The sequence below is a fragment of the Delphinus delphis genome, chromosome 11 (assembly GCF_949987515.2).
Source record: "Delphinus delphis chromosome 11, mDelDel1.2, whole genome shotgun sequence".
In the NCBI taxonomy this organism is placed as follows: Eukaryota; Metazoa; Chordata; class Mammalia; order Artiodactyla; family Delphinidae; genus Delphinus; species Delphinus delphis.
In genome coordinates, this window is record NC_082693.1 from 24,873,547 (window position 1) to 24,887,622 (window position 14,076).

Sequence of the window (14,076 nt, forward strand, 5' to 3'; positions counted from 1 at the left end):
AACAAGGGCCTAAGAAACACAACAGCCGACACCCATCTGCTGCTTACTTGAGGGCCGTTCTGTAGTGGTAGATGGCTTCCCTGTTCCGACCCTGGTCCTTCAGGAAATTGGCGTAGTTGTAGTGAACCTTGGCATTGTGGGGCAGAGTCTGAACTCCAGACCTAAAAATTAATAAATTTTAAAAAATGAGTAACAAAGAGTACTGCTTAAGAATGTTGTCAGTTTCTTTCATGTTTTACTCACAGTTTCATGAACCTGTATTTGAAATGTCCATTGCATCCATCAAGGCCAAGTCTTCCAAAATTTGTGGATTATATGAGTTACTAAACATGTTTCTGTGGAAAACAGTGAAGGCTGTGCACAACTGTGCACAACTAAACAAACACGCTGACTGCACATGAAGCAGAGGTGGCAGGATGTGGTAAGAGATGAGTCTTTGGGGGAACAACCCAGCATGCTCAGGTTAATTCAGTTTTTTCCTTCCTTCCTTCATTTATAGCCTTCCTTTTTTTAAAAAAAAAAATTGAGATTGTCTATAAAAATAAATCATTACAAGAGGGATGACTGTAGACTGACTTCCCTACTAAGGTTTACTGGAGACAAACGCTTCCCATGTAATAAACCAGGGCTAATTAAAAAAAAAGAATACAGGTATGATTATTCTACAAGTTGCAGATAAGGAAAGGAGGTTTTGCTCAGAAAGGTTAAAAACTTTGCTTAAGTGGCGAGTGTGTTAGTGTGCTCGAGCTGGTAAAACAGGATACCTGGGGAGCCCCAGAGGGTAACACTGAAGCTTTGAAGATGACACAAGGAGGAAGACATGCTGTCGTTTGTAGCTGCCTCACAAAGTCACCCTGCACGAGATCAGATAGCTGGTAACTGGCAGGGACGGGATTCTGACCCAAGGGCTTTGCTCCTAGAGTCCCTGTTCCCTTACCTGCAAGGAGGTGGTGGCAGGGGTAGATGGGTTTGGGGGCTGTCTGGAAAGAAAACTCCTGGAACCTACATGGGTTAAATGCTGGAATGGGGCAGGTGATGACAGAGAGGAAGCAGAAAGGATAACAACCTAGTTTCCGGCAACTGAACTTTAAATGCCCTTCCTCTTCTAGGTGACGTATTTTCATTTAATTTTTAATTCAAAGGTAAGAACACTAGGGGAACGCCATACAAATTAAACCTGTTAGGATAATACGTCAGGGTATTGTAATCTTTGTTGAAATAACAGCCCCTTAACGTTATAAACCAAGAAAAAAATTGGTTTTAATTCAAAAAGAAATAAATTAAAATGTTCAAAGGCAAAAAAAAAAAAAAAAAAAAAAAAAACCCAGTCCCTTAGGACCAGCAAAGACTGTTCCACCTAAAATCCACTGGCCAAGTGCTTGAGGAACTCTCCAGAGGAGAGAATTTACAGGGAGTGTGGGCAGCTAGCAACCAACCCAAGGGCAGCATCACGTGACAGCAGCAGACTTCACCTTACACAGAGCTGTTATGGTGATGTCAAATGCACGGCAGTAGCTAGGATGTTTTGCTGTGTGTGGGGTGCGGCTGGAAACAGATGGGCTGTAAATCTGTATTAACAGCAGTTAGACCCCAGATCCTCTTCCCCACCAGGCACATCCAGGTGACTATTTCCTCTATTCTTTCCCCATCCCAGCAAAAGGGAGGACGTTTACTCTCTAGAAAAGTTGAATCAGAGAGATCAGGAACAACAGGTACAGTCGAGGGCCAGAAGAGCTGTATCTCCAAGGTAGATTAAGTGAAAATATATATTCTGAACAGTGGAATCTCCCTCACCCCATTATACCCATGTAAAACTCTGCATACTGGAAGCCAGGATTGGACTCCGCGGAGGAGATTGGAGGAATCCTCTCACTGGAAACCACTGACCCAAGACGAAAGATTTACAAATGCTGCCATTTGGATGCCAGTGAAATCATCAATCTCCTTCAATTACCTTATGGCAAAGCTCACCAGCTAACACACAGAGCTAGAATTTTAATATAACATTTCAAATGGACATTACCCAAAGTACATTAGGTCATGGGGGCAGGACCAAGTTCAGAGTGATAGTAATGGCTTTTTAAAAAATCCAATTTCTATACAGGAAAGTGTCTGATTTTTCTATGCAGAACTAAATAGTGCATGGTACAGGGAGATTTTAAAGTAACTTTGATTTCAGCATAGATATAACTGGCATATTTATTGGAATTGATCCTCCCTTCTGTGTGATTAGCATAGCTGCTCTACTATGTTTCACCCGAGTTCAGCCTGTGGAAAAGCGTCCTTGCTAAGATGAGGGCATTGTTCAGTGATGGCAGGTTGGAAGTAATAATATTTGTAGCAGGCAAGCAGGCATGGGTGGAGTAACTGAAATCCTAAGAACACACTGCTTTTCCCATTGTTGTTTTTGACCTTTACGTTCTCTCTGTGATATTTTACTGCTACGTTTTCCCAGTCTCTCATTTTACAATAAACAGCTTGTGAAAAACAGGAAAATAAACAATTGACCAAAGGCAAAACTTTCCAGGTCACTCTGACTGGCCAAGTTGCTCCCTCCTTCCGGGGTCAGCCTCATCAGTTTGCTTTTGGGATGCTGTGATTGAGTCGTCCCAACTGTCTTAACAGAATGTGCAGCCTTACACATATTTACTCCATAAGGAAATGTAGGATTCATAAGTTCTGGGGCTGGATCCCAAATCCTATTAATAACTACAACAAGGATTATGAATTAAGGTCTCCCTTTGAACTCAGGATCTTAATTCATGCACTTTGCATTTCTCCCTCACACCTCTCGTTTGCAGAAGACTTGAAAAATAACAGAGATATCAAGCCACTTCTATCAGGTATCTCTCCAAGTTTGTAGAACATCAGTTTGTTTTGTTGGCATTACTGGAACAATAGGTCAGGAGAATCACCCCCAAATTCCTGATTAGAAAACAAACATTTAAAAAAAAATGTTCAGCCAGAGGTTAACAGGAAAGGAAAGTAAGAATTTATGGCTCTCCTCAATTGTGACCCTGTTTAACCTGAGGTTTCCAATGCTACAATCAGGCTAGCCAGTGTTTATGGAGGCCCATTTTGAATCAAGTGCTGAGCTAAGCGTCCACTTCCATGGGCTATCTCGCCCTTTCAACAACCTATCCGATGGGTAGTATTACTGTACCTCCCATATGATGAGGAAATTGAAGCTCAGAGAGATTAAGACCATTTTCTAAGGTTACAGACTGAGTAAGTAGTTGAGCAGAGATTTCAACCAAGATCAATATAAGGTCACAATCATTCCTGAATCGGTCAACGTTTGATAAACCAAAAAGGTACCGCAAGATACTAGAAACATTAGAATTTCACTGGTAAACAAACTATGGCCTGATGGGCCACAGACACATCAATGTGTTTACCTTTTTACATAGATGTCTTTGGCCTCTTTCCCGAGACAATGGCAGAGCAGCTGCAAAAGAGACCATAGGGCCCACAAAGCCTCAAATATTTACAGTCTGGCCTTTACGAAGGAATTTGCCAATCCCTGGTTTATGTTCTCTGCCCTGGGAGGTCTGCTTATCTCTCTGGCTCAGCAATTCAGAGAGGAGGAAAGAGAAATGTATTTCCTACAGGGAGGGAAGAAGATCTAGGCCATAAATTCTTAACTGGTGGTCCACGGATCACTTAAATAGTTCATGAATGGGATTAAGAGAGACCCCAAACTGGATGCAAAAGAAAACATGCTGGCTTTGTCTTTCTAAGTATTTTGAAGATTTGGGGGCGTGGGAAGAAAAGATTTCATCAAATTGTGTTATTTTGGTACCAAAATATAAAAGTCTGGGCTATCACTAGAAGCTATGCACTTACCCTCTCCTCAGGTTAGATAGCAGAATAATCTCCTGTTCTGGGAACTAAAGAAAACGTACCTTGCAGCTATGATTATGAACATCTCTCATTCTGTCTCTGTCTGTCTCTGTCTGTCTGTCTTTCTCTGTTTATATTGGGATTAGCTTAAGTTAGAAAACATAAAGCAAAACACAGGTGTGGTGAAGTAGATGTATTCTTTGGCTTTTACATCAGATTTGGGTTCAAACCCGACACCTCCTTTTCACAGCGATTTCGTCTTGGACAAACTACTCTCTCTCTGAGCCTCTGATGAGACACAAGTGCTGGGTTCTTGTGCTTTTGTGTGTGAGGTTTTTGCCAATAAAAGTACAAAGCTGTGAGGGGGATCTTCCATCTGTATCTCCTAAAAATACATCACTCAGTGGGATCTTTTTTGTGACAGGAGGCCTCAGCTGGAAACCCTGGAATTTGACTGAAATTTGGATTGTCTCTAACACAAAGGTCTGTCCTAAGATATTCTGTAAGATCGTTCATAGTATTGCCAAGCACAACCACTCCATGTAATTAGAGAGGCCTCAACGAGACCATATGACCTAGGATGGTCAATGGGTTGATAGTCTGGAATAGAGGAGAAAACAGAAACAGGGCCTCTGTCAAGGACATCACCTCATCTAGAACTACTGCAACTTCTTCTTAGTTGGCCAGCTCTTGGTTTGGGCCATTATGGCTAATTTAGGCTTTCCTTATCCTTCCAGACAGAGCTCAGGTCTACAAGAGAATGGTCCTTGAAGGCTTGGGTTGGTCCCAGTCACCTGCCTGCACTTACACAGCACCCTGCTCTGCCTCTGTCTACCACCTGCTACATTACATTAAAATGTGTACATGTGTCTGACTCCCATCCAGACTTCAGGCTCCTCTAGTATCTCGCCCCACGCCCTGCTCTCTCATGTCCTAGAACACAGTGCAGAGCAATATGAAAGCCTTACACAGTGTTTATCATACTGCCCTATGCATCTTTCACATACTTCTTTATTCTTATAGTACACCCAGAAGATAGACACTATCATTATTCTAAATTTAAAAAATTTTTCCTTTTTTAAAATTTATTTTTTAATTGAAGTATAGCTGATTTACAATGTTGTGTTCGTTTCAGGTGTACAGCAAATTGATTCAATTATACATATATACGTATATGTGTATATATATATATTCTTTTTCAGATTCTTTTCCATTATGGTTTATCACAGGATATTGAATATAGTTCCCTGTGCTATATAGTACATCCTTGTTGGTTATCTATTTTATATATAGTAGTGTGTATATGTTCATCCCAAACTCCTAAATTTTAAAATAAAGGAACTAAGGCATGGAGTGGTTAAGTAACTCACCCACGATCACACAGCTATTAAATGGTAGAACTTGGAGGAAAGCCAGAAAGCCTCATTCCAGACCCCACACCAGCCACTAATCCTATCTTGCCTCAAAGATTCTTGGTAAATGTTCAACTGATTTGAACATTACTCAGGAAAGATGAATACATATAAACAGCTGGTCTTGAAGGAAAAAGAATAAACTTAAAGCCTCAGATACTTAAAAGTTTCCCCAGGACATAAATAAATTATAACAGGAAAAGTTTTCTAAAAATTATTGATAGCTTTGATTTGCACATTACACAAAATTCCATTTGATCACCAAAGGCCTCTCAAGACACAAAGTCTCTTTAAGCACATATGTGGGATGCCTGTGTTTTAGTAATCAACTGTTCACTTCCTACATGCTTCCATCTAAAAAACCAGAAGCCTCTGCATACAAGGTCAATGAGATTTTTGTTTTTCTGTTTTCCTTTTTTTTTAAATTGCTGGCATCAGCTGTACAGGGTTTGAACACTAACTTGTTATCCTTGAGATAAAATGCTGTCTGCCAAAATCCTTCCTCAGAGTTGCACTGATTAAGCAGTAAACATCATTAGAAAATACAATCAATCTTAGTACCTTTATTCAAGGAAAGGATTTAACACGGGGCAGAATCATTTTAAAGTTTCTCATAAAAGCACTGACTATTGAAAGTGAAAGAAAAAATGAATTAAGCCAACAGAAACCAGGAGGAAGTTATATTCCTGAACTTCCATGCCCCTGTGTTTACAGAATGACCTCAGCAGTGGGCAGTAAGAGGGAACAAGTCCATTGTAGTCTGTGAGAACTGCACTGAGGTCGGGGGTATGACGGGGACGGAACAGAATCTGAAGCCTAAAAGTGATATACAATTCCTAGAAAAAAACCCACAGGGCAACAGCTCCCTATAGTACCCCCTGAAGTAATGATGGTGACAATGATAATGATATAGTAACAGTAAATAAACTGATAAGACGTGCATGCATGCCAGACTAATTTTTTTCTATTAAAGAAAGTTAAATTGCCAAATAGCAAAATCAGATATATTGTTTTAAAACGGTAGAGGAGTACAGTGAACATGTGTCTTACTCCTTCATTCGTTCATTCACTCATTCACTCACTTCTGGCAGCCCAGAGTCTGTGTCCTTTTCCGGTGCTTGGGTTTCCTGTGGGGAATTCCCTCTTGCTGTGACATCTCAGTGGAAGCCCAGGGGCTCTGCCTGCCCTAACTCCCCCCATGGAAGTCAGGGGAGCATCTTTGGCCAGTTCTGTCACCTCAGTGCCCTAGTGGGGACAAGGGGCAGGCACACGACCTAAGCTCAGGCTTAGTCAGAGGATTTTCTTTTCCTAGGACTGTGATGGAAGAGAGAGAAAATTGGGGTACATTTACCCTCCATTCATTCCTTTGCAGGTCCCCTCAAGACAGATTATCCAGACACCTGTTTCCCGTCTGCTACATGCTTGCTTCCTCATCTACTCCCCAATTCTGTGTGCTCTCCTATGCTCTTTCCATATTTTCTGCTTTTGAAAGTGATTCCAACTCTGTTTCAGTTGTTTGCCTCCAAAGAATAAGTGTTGGGTACTGGCTGATTAGGGAACCAAATTAAAACCACGTTGACAGAACTGGCCAACTGGGTCATAAGTGAGGACAGAAGCTGGAAGGGGTCAAAGACTGGGGACCCCTGGGAGACTGGGAAATACTGCTGGGAGGCCAGGTGTGGCTGAGCCATGGAGGCCAGGTGAAGGTCACCAGGGCTATGACATCAAGGAGACAGACTAAGCCCAGAAACACGGCATGATGAGCAACCCAAAGGATGTTTTATACTTTACAACAAGCTAGGGCTATAAACTGGCATTGTTATATTCAGAAACAGCTTCTACACCACATAAAAACCTACCACGAGGTGAAAAAGTCTTTCACTTCCTTGCTCACGATTAATGTTCAAAACAAAGCAACTAGATTACAGATCACAACTTAATATCCTGGAATATTCTGCATCTCTCTTCCTTCTGGCTGTGTGCTCACCTTTCTCATTCACTCAGCTGAACAATGCAGTTGGACTTACTGACCAATCTTATTTTGTTGATGGCTGATTTTACAGCCCAGCTCATTATCAAGACTTTCCATCTCAATTCACAGACCCAAAAACCTTCCCATGAGCCTTATTTCCATTAATTCACTTACAGTGAGCTCCCGTAAAATTTTATATAATACCATTTAAAAAATTAAAGTTAAAACCCAAAATAAAATGACATCTTCCATTTAAAACTTTACTAAAAAACGTTTCTGGATTAATAAATATTGCCAGATCCATGTCGCCTCGTTTGTTGGGAAACAAATGCGTCAGCAAAGAAATAAATGGGAAGAGATTCCCTTTTAACCCTCTAGTCATACCTGAATAGGGACTCCCTCGACAGCCAAATTTCATTCTGTTTCATGGTTTTCCAGGAGAAAAGCAGCAGCAGCAGCACAGTGGACACGCTCAGGGTGGCAGCCCCACAGCGATTCAGCCATGTGCACAGCTTGCTCATTCCATGCACGAAAAGGATGCAGTAGCCCATGCTGGAAAAGAGGGCGGAGAAGCAGGTGACTTTGGGGTGCAATGGAGGCCCCTGAGTATTCCATCCCATGCAACTAACTTTTCAAACAGAGCTTGTCCTGTGATAGAAAACACAGACATAACCCGCCCTGTCTGACACATTCCCACGTTAGAGCTCAAATGGGCTCTACCGGCACACTGGCTAGTTCTCTGGCACAAGTGTGGAGAATGACAGGTTCACCCTGCAGGCTCACATTGCCCTGAATTTCTGCAGCTCAGGCATCCAGAAAAGTCCATCCTGTGTGTCTTGGGTCTTGACTGGACCCTCTGACTCAGGCTCCCTTATGTTCCTGACATTGTATAACCCTACTGGCACCATGTGTTCAAATTTGGACCCTGAGGCTTTGTGGGAGACAGTCCCTGGGGGGGACTATCAGGTCCTGGAAGGGATGCTGGTCACCAAGGGGCATTGAGTTTGGTCTCTGGACGTGCCACCTAGTATATCCCCATTCTGGCCAAAGTCTTTACGCTGAAGGAAGATCCTCCCACAGGCGGGCTTCTGAGCCTCACAGCGTGCAGCCTATCACAGACAAGCTGCACTGATCCGATCCTCATGCTGATTCTGGCTCAGCTTTCCCAACAGACTCGAAGAATCCCTCACGTTACCGGAGTGGGGCTTTGGCACGTTGATAGCACATCTCTAAAAGCTTAGGCTTGGTGGATGGAATGTGGTCCCTCGCATCACCTGTGCACCTGCAGAGAGGCTTCCTGCCTGCCGACTGGCCTCAGAAAAACACATTTAGTCTGTACTCATTGTGCTGTGTGTATTTTAGTCAAAACTCATTTCTTTCCAAAGACGATAATACAAATTATTATAGAATATTTTAACAATGAAGCAAGCTTGTGTAAAGAAATCCTATATTAGTCAGACACTAATACTATAAGAAGCCCTAAATTAATATAACTCATTTACTTGTTCAATTAATTATTTGTTCTCTCTCTAGTATGTGACTGGCAGTATGCTGAGCACTAAAAATACAATTATGAGTAAAACACAGATTATGTGCCTGCCACTGTCACAGGCACCAAGAATGTTATCAGTGGGTAAAACAATCATTCCTATCCTCCTGGAACTCACATGGATGGGAAAACAGCCACCAAGCAAGTAAGACCCAGAGTAGGTCACACTGAATATGACACATTAGGTGGAGAAAAATCAAGCAGGAAAGTGAAGGAGGGAGACCAGGAGGGGAAGGAAGGTGAGATATTCATATGGGCGGTCAGGGGAGGCCTCACTGAAAAAGTGACATGTGAAGAGCATACTGAAATGCAGGGGGCGCACCCTGCAGGCACCCAGATCCCCAGTGCCCGCTCTCTTCTCCCCCTGCGTTCGTAAAACAGCACCTCTGAGGAGCAATGTTAATCGAGCACATCTTCTGTGCCGAGTACATTCTCTACAGGAGCTCAGTTCATCCTTATATCCCTGGGGGTCACTGTTAGCAGCATTAAACTCCTGAAGACACTGAAGAAGAGAAGCGAACGCATTTGCTGAATTCGGTCACACAGCTCATGTCCAGTAGAGCAAAGACAAAACCCCCGGAATTCCAGATTCCAGAGCCCACACTCCACCTGCTGTCCTGACGTTGGGGTTCTGCCTTGATTGCTGTGTTCCTCACACCTTATCACACAGCTTCACCTACTTCTTTCCCAATCACTCCATACATGACATCTCAATGGTCATTAACTGCCTCCTTGTAGGAAACAGCTGTCATCTGGCAGAGCGGTGGGGAAGGGAAACACTGGGATTCCAACAGCTCCAGAGCAACGGCCACCAAGTGGCAGAACACGAGGATAATGAAGATGACAGCAACCAGATTAGCTATTTTGTATGTTTGCATGTTTGTTGAGTACTCCCTTCGTGTCGGGCACTGTGCTAAGATCTTTATGTGGGCCTGTCCAATACTTGTAGGGTCTGGAACAAGGACAGTACTGGCTTTAAATATATTATCTAATTAAAAAACTCAATTCTCAGTATCTCCCACTTCATAAATGAGGAAACTAAAGCTTAGAGGACTTAAATAACTTGCCCATAGCTCCAAAAGCTAGGAATAGAGTCAGATCAGAAGTCCCACAGCCCTAACGCCGTGCTATAATTCAGGAGTGGGCAAACTTTTTCTGTAAGAGGCCAGAGAGTAAATATTTCAGGCCATATGGGCTCTGTCCTTCCTAGTCAACTCTATCTTCGTAGCAGGAAAGCAGCCATTGACACTTATGTAAACGAATGGGCATGGCTGTGTTCCAACAAAATGTATTTATAAAAACAGGCGATGGGCCAGATTCCACTCACAGGCCGCAGTTGTTGAGCCCTGCTACAGCCAAAACGAAGGAGAATACCATTCCTTCCACTCAGCACAGGCATCGGGATCAAGTAACAGAATCATTTTTTTTCAGAAGTCCTTGTATTGACATATGGTTTAAAGAAATGCTAAGCCATATAAAATCATCTCCACTTAAGTTTGCAAATTTCTTAGAGGGTATCACATTCTTAAAAACTTGAACACAATATCAGAGATTAAGATGCTTCTCTATTATGACATTTCATCTTTCAACATCTGCTTTACTGCAGATCTTAGCTGCAGGGGGGTAGGACTGCTCTCTCCATTACTGGGGCAGGGCAAGTCCTCATTCTGAAAGTGGAAAATCAAGCAAATGAGAAACTACATACTTTTCTGACCTCCAGGGAGATGAAACCAGACTCCAGTTTGGTCTGCTTAACCTGGTTAAGGAAAATCTGGGCTCTGACCAGAGACCTCCCCAGAGAGCCCAAAGGAGTCAGTGTAAACCACTGACAACTGCCAACATCATAACCTGGAGAACCAAGAGCCCAGCTGGCTGCTGAATGGCTTAGCTCAGTACCGAGAAACATTTTCAAAGCACGCTTGAAGGGCACCACGGCTGTCCCAGAGAAAGCAGCACAGAGATGATCTCTTGTTCACAGGCCACAGGGATCTGCAATTTTGAATGGATTTTACTGACAAGCTGCTCAGCCCACAGTGCTTATAAAAACTAAAGGAAGCTGCATCTCTGCTTTAAAAAATGCAAATCCAAAGAGAATTGAATAGGAAATATCAATCAACAACGTCTGTCCTTTCAAATTTGAATCGAAAATGTTTAAACCTGTTGTTTGAGAACTTTGAGTAGTTAGTCGTCGTGTAGACAGTACAAATGTACTTTCACGCTCTTAAGTGATAAAAGAACAACATTTCCCCTTCCCATTTACATCAACCCTGGAGAGATGACAATTTTCTATGACTGGGCCAAGTATTTTATGATGTTTGTTACGGCTTCACTTTTTGTTTTATTATATGCAGCAAAGAGAAGTGTTTTGCTATTAAGTAGAATTGAAATTCTACCTTTTAACAAGCTCAAACAACCCACTGAGAGTATCTATAAATAGCATTAATGATACAAGACAGACACATTCTTCCTATTTTATTACTCTAAAAAATTCCCAACTTTAGATAGTTTAAATGAAACATGTCCCTAATGAACTTCATGTTGATCTGTTGAATCCCCATCTGGCAAATTATCTGACCTTCAGATCTTATTCTGGTCTCATGAATGTTGACCCCAAATGGTTAAACAATAAAGCCCTGGAACCATGAGCCCCAAATAGGTGTTTGACGCTATAGCACAGGAAGCCCCAGGGAGACAATGGTGGCTCCTCAGATCAGATTGAACCTGGAAGCTGGCCCAGGTTCATTAGTGTCCCCATTTCTTGCCTTTTCTTTTTTATCTCAAACACTTGATGGATGGGGAAATTTCCCAAAAGACTGAATGCATTTGGATGTGAGAGTTTATTCCCATTCCAAGAAAAAGGTATCTCTCATGCATTTCCTTAACTCCCCATCCTAGGGGTGCTGGGCTGGGTATGAAAAGCATCTTTACATTCACTTCTCCGTAAATAGATTTGTTCTGTTCTTTTCTCGGCATTACCTATGGAGCAAACTGGGAGAAAAACCCTTTGCTTTCACCTCCTGAGAGCCTGCTAATTCTCTTTTACCTCTTTGAAGATGACATGCTTCCTCTCAACCTCCCAGCTCACCTACCAGCTCTAAAATTTATGAGACCTCCAGTGGTAAGTAAGGCAGGGTCTGGATCAGAAAAAAACCCGTTTGCCTCTCAATTCTGACACTTACTGTTGTTTGATTTCAGACAAATTATTTATTACCCGGTTCTTAATTTTCTTATTTTGTAAAAGGGAATAATAATTTTACACTGTGCACAATTGATGATACACACTAAACAATAAATAGCATTAATATTATGTTATAATAATAACAATATTATTAGGGCATTATTTTCTGCTAAATAGAGTAGAAGGCAGGAAATGTGCAGTTTACATGTATTCCAGGTGGAAACAGATAACTCTGTATTTGGCTCCTGTAAATGTAGTAACTTCCTAAGGTAACTAGAGCACTACTAGGTGTAGTGGAACAAAAGTGTTCTAGTGCAGACTTTGGGGCTTTGCAGCGAGGAGAAGGATTTCATTGGAGAATAAAGAGTCTAGAACTGGGTCTAGAAAGCTGGGTTCTTCTCTGCCACTGGTGAGCTCTGTGCAACAGATTTCCTTACAGAGCCTTATCGGGCCTTAGTTGTTTGTATTACAAGGGTAAATATTGCCTGCCTTCAAGGCAGCTTAAAATGCAGCTACCTTGAAAGGTTGTTGCATGGAGTAAATGAAATAATATATGTGGGGGTGCTCTGTGAACTGAATACAAGGTATCGGTGTTCTCAAGGGCAGTGTCTATGTGTTCATGTGTGTATTACTACATCAATAAAATATGCGGTAGATCTGTAAATACACCTCAAGAAACCTAGTTTAGCAAAGTCCAGATTGACCCAAACTGTCTAATTTACAGGACAATGTAAGTCTTTTAAGAGCATCCACCAAGAACACCCTTAAAACTTCAAAATACCTTGTACGATATTGTTGGCTTCTGAAAGGTATGACTCATACATCATTTTTATAGAACAAACTACTGAAGAAAACAAGGTACACTGGTCATATGTGAAATACATATGGCCACATATTTAAGTTAATGAACGTTCATAAACCTCGACCACAAAAAGCACTAAGCAAATCTTCCCTTAGATCCATTTCAAATCTTTCCCTATTCTGTCTATCTTTGTGAAAGTGAAGGAAATGAAAAACATAAACTCTTCGGTGAATTAACGCATAATGAAGAGGCTTTTGTATTCAACTTTGATAAGAAATAAAGCATTAACTGTTTGGAAGTTCGGGCCAGTTTTTAAGGATAGAGTACTGTTTTATTCATTTTTTCAGGCTAAGCACCTGCATGTAAGAGGGGCTGCTTCCTAAGTGTGATTGAACATTGCGGTGGAAGGTACCGGAAACTAACATGGAAACAAAAGTGAACTTAAAAATGAATCAATCCAAGTCGAACCCAAAGATGACTTATCACCAGCAGTACTGTCCATACTCAGGGTGCAGTGTTTCCCTTCGCAAGCACCTTCACCCGAGCCTGGCTTACTTCCCTCTCAGCCTGGTTCCAGTAGCCACAACAAATTTTCCATCTGGGCCTGAGAGGCCTTTTGGCCAAAGCCAAGCACCTCCCAAGTCACCCTGAATCTAATTCTAAAAAGTCAGAAAAACAACCTTTCTCAACCCTCGTACAGTACACTCAGCTCTAGGACCTGAATTCTGCCATTTCTTCCATAAACCACCATATTCTAGAGTCAGGCATCTTCACTTTTGAAGCAAAGGCATTAATGGACAATTCACTAGTTGTTGCCGTCCCCTCGTCTCTTCCCCTATATTAGCACAGACCTGACTGTACATGCTGTGTCATATGTCCAGTGTTCTTTAATTTTCTACAATACTCTCTAACGAAGCATCTATTTTTCTGGGTATTATGAGAAAACACAAACATACAAAATGGTGGTCCCAACTCTCATAAGGGCAAGACTATCCAGGTTTCTAAAACAGTGGGGAGGATATTTTAAGATTACTAAAATTTGTATAAGAAGTCACTGGTTTGAGATGTATTTCCCAGCACAGAATCCAAGAGCAAAGGAAAGAAATAGATTCACGACAAGGGGTCTTAATGGAAGGGAGGTTGAAATGGCAACACTTAAATCCATTCACACCCTCCAGGCAGGTGACTGGGTGTGTGATACCCAGAAGCTAGTCTCTCCTCCACTCCCAGGGGCACGTTTCATAACCTCTTCCAGTTTTATGTTTCAGAATGCTAGCCTGCTAAGTTAGGGGTGTTCACTTTTTTAAAACATTGAGATAT

At 41.9% G+C, this 14,076-nt stretch overlaps 1 protein-coding gene across 1 annotated transcript in view; it reads right to left on the reverse strand.

Moving 5' to 3' along the window:
• The window catches only part of TMTC1 (transmembrane O-mannosyltransferase targeting cadherins 1), a 257,619-nt gene that overhangs the window by 65,842 nt on the left and 177,701 nt on the right, over positions 1-14,076 (reverse strand). The window contains exons 10-11 of the mRNA XM_060024531.1: positions 7,612-7,779; positions 48-161 (exon numbers count right to left, since the gene is read on the reverse strand). Coding sequence (XP_059880514.1) covers positions 48-161; positions 7,612-7,779 — 282 coding nt within the window. The remainder of the gene's footprint in view (positions 1-47; positions 162-7,611; positions 7,780-14,076) is intronic.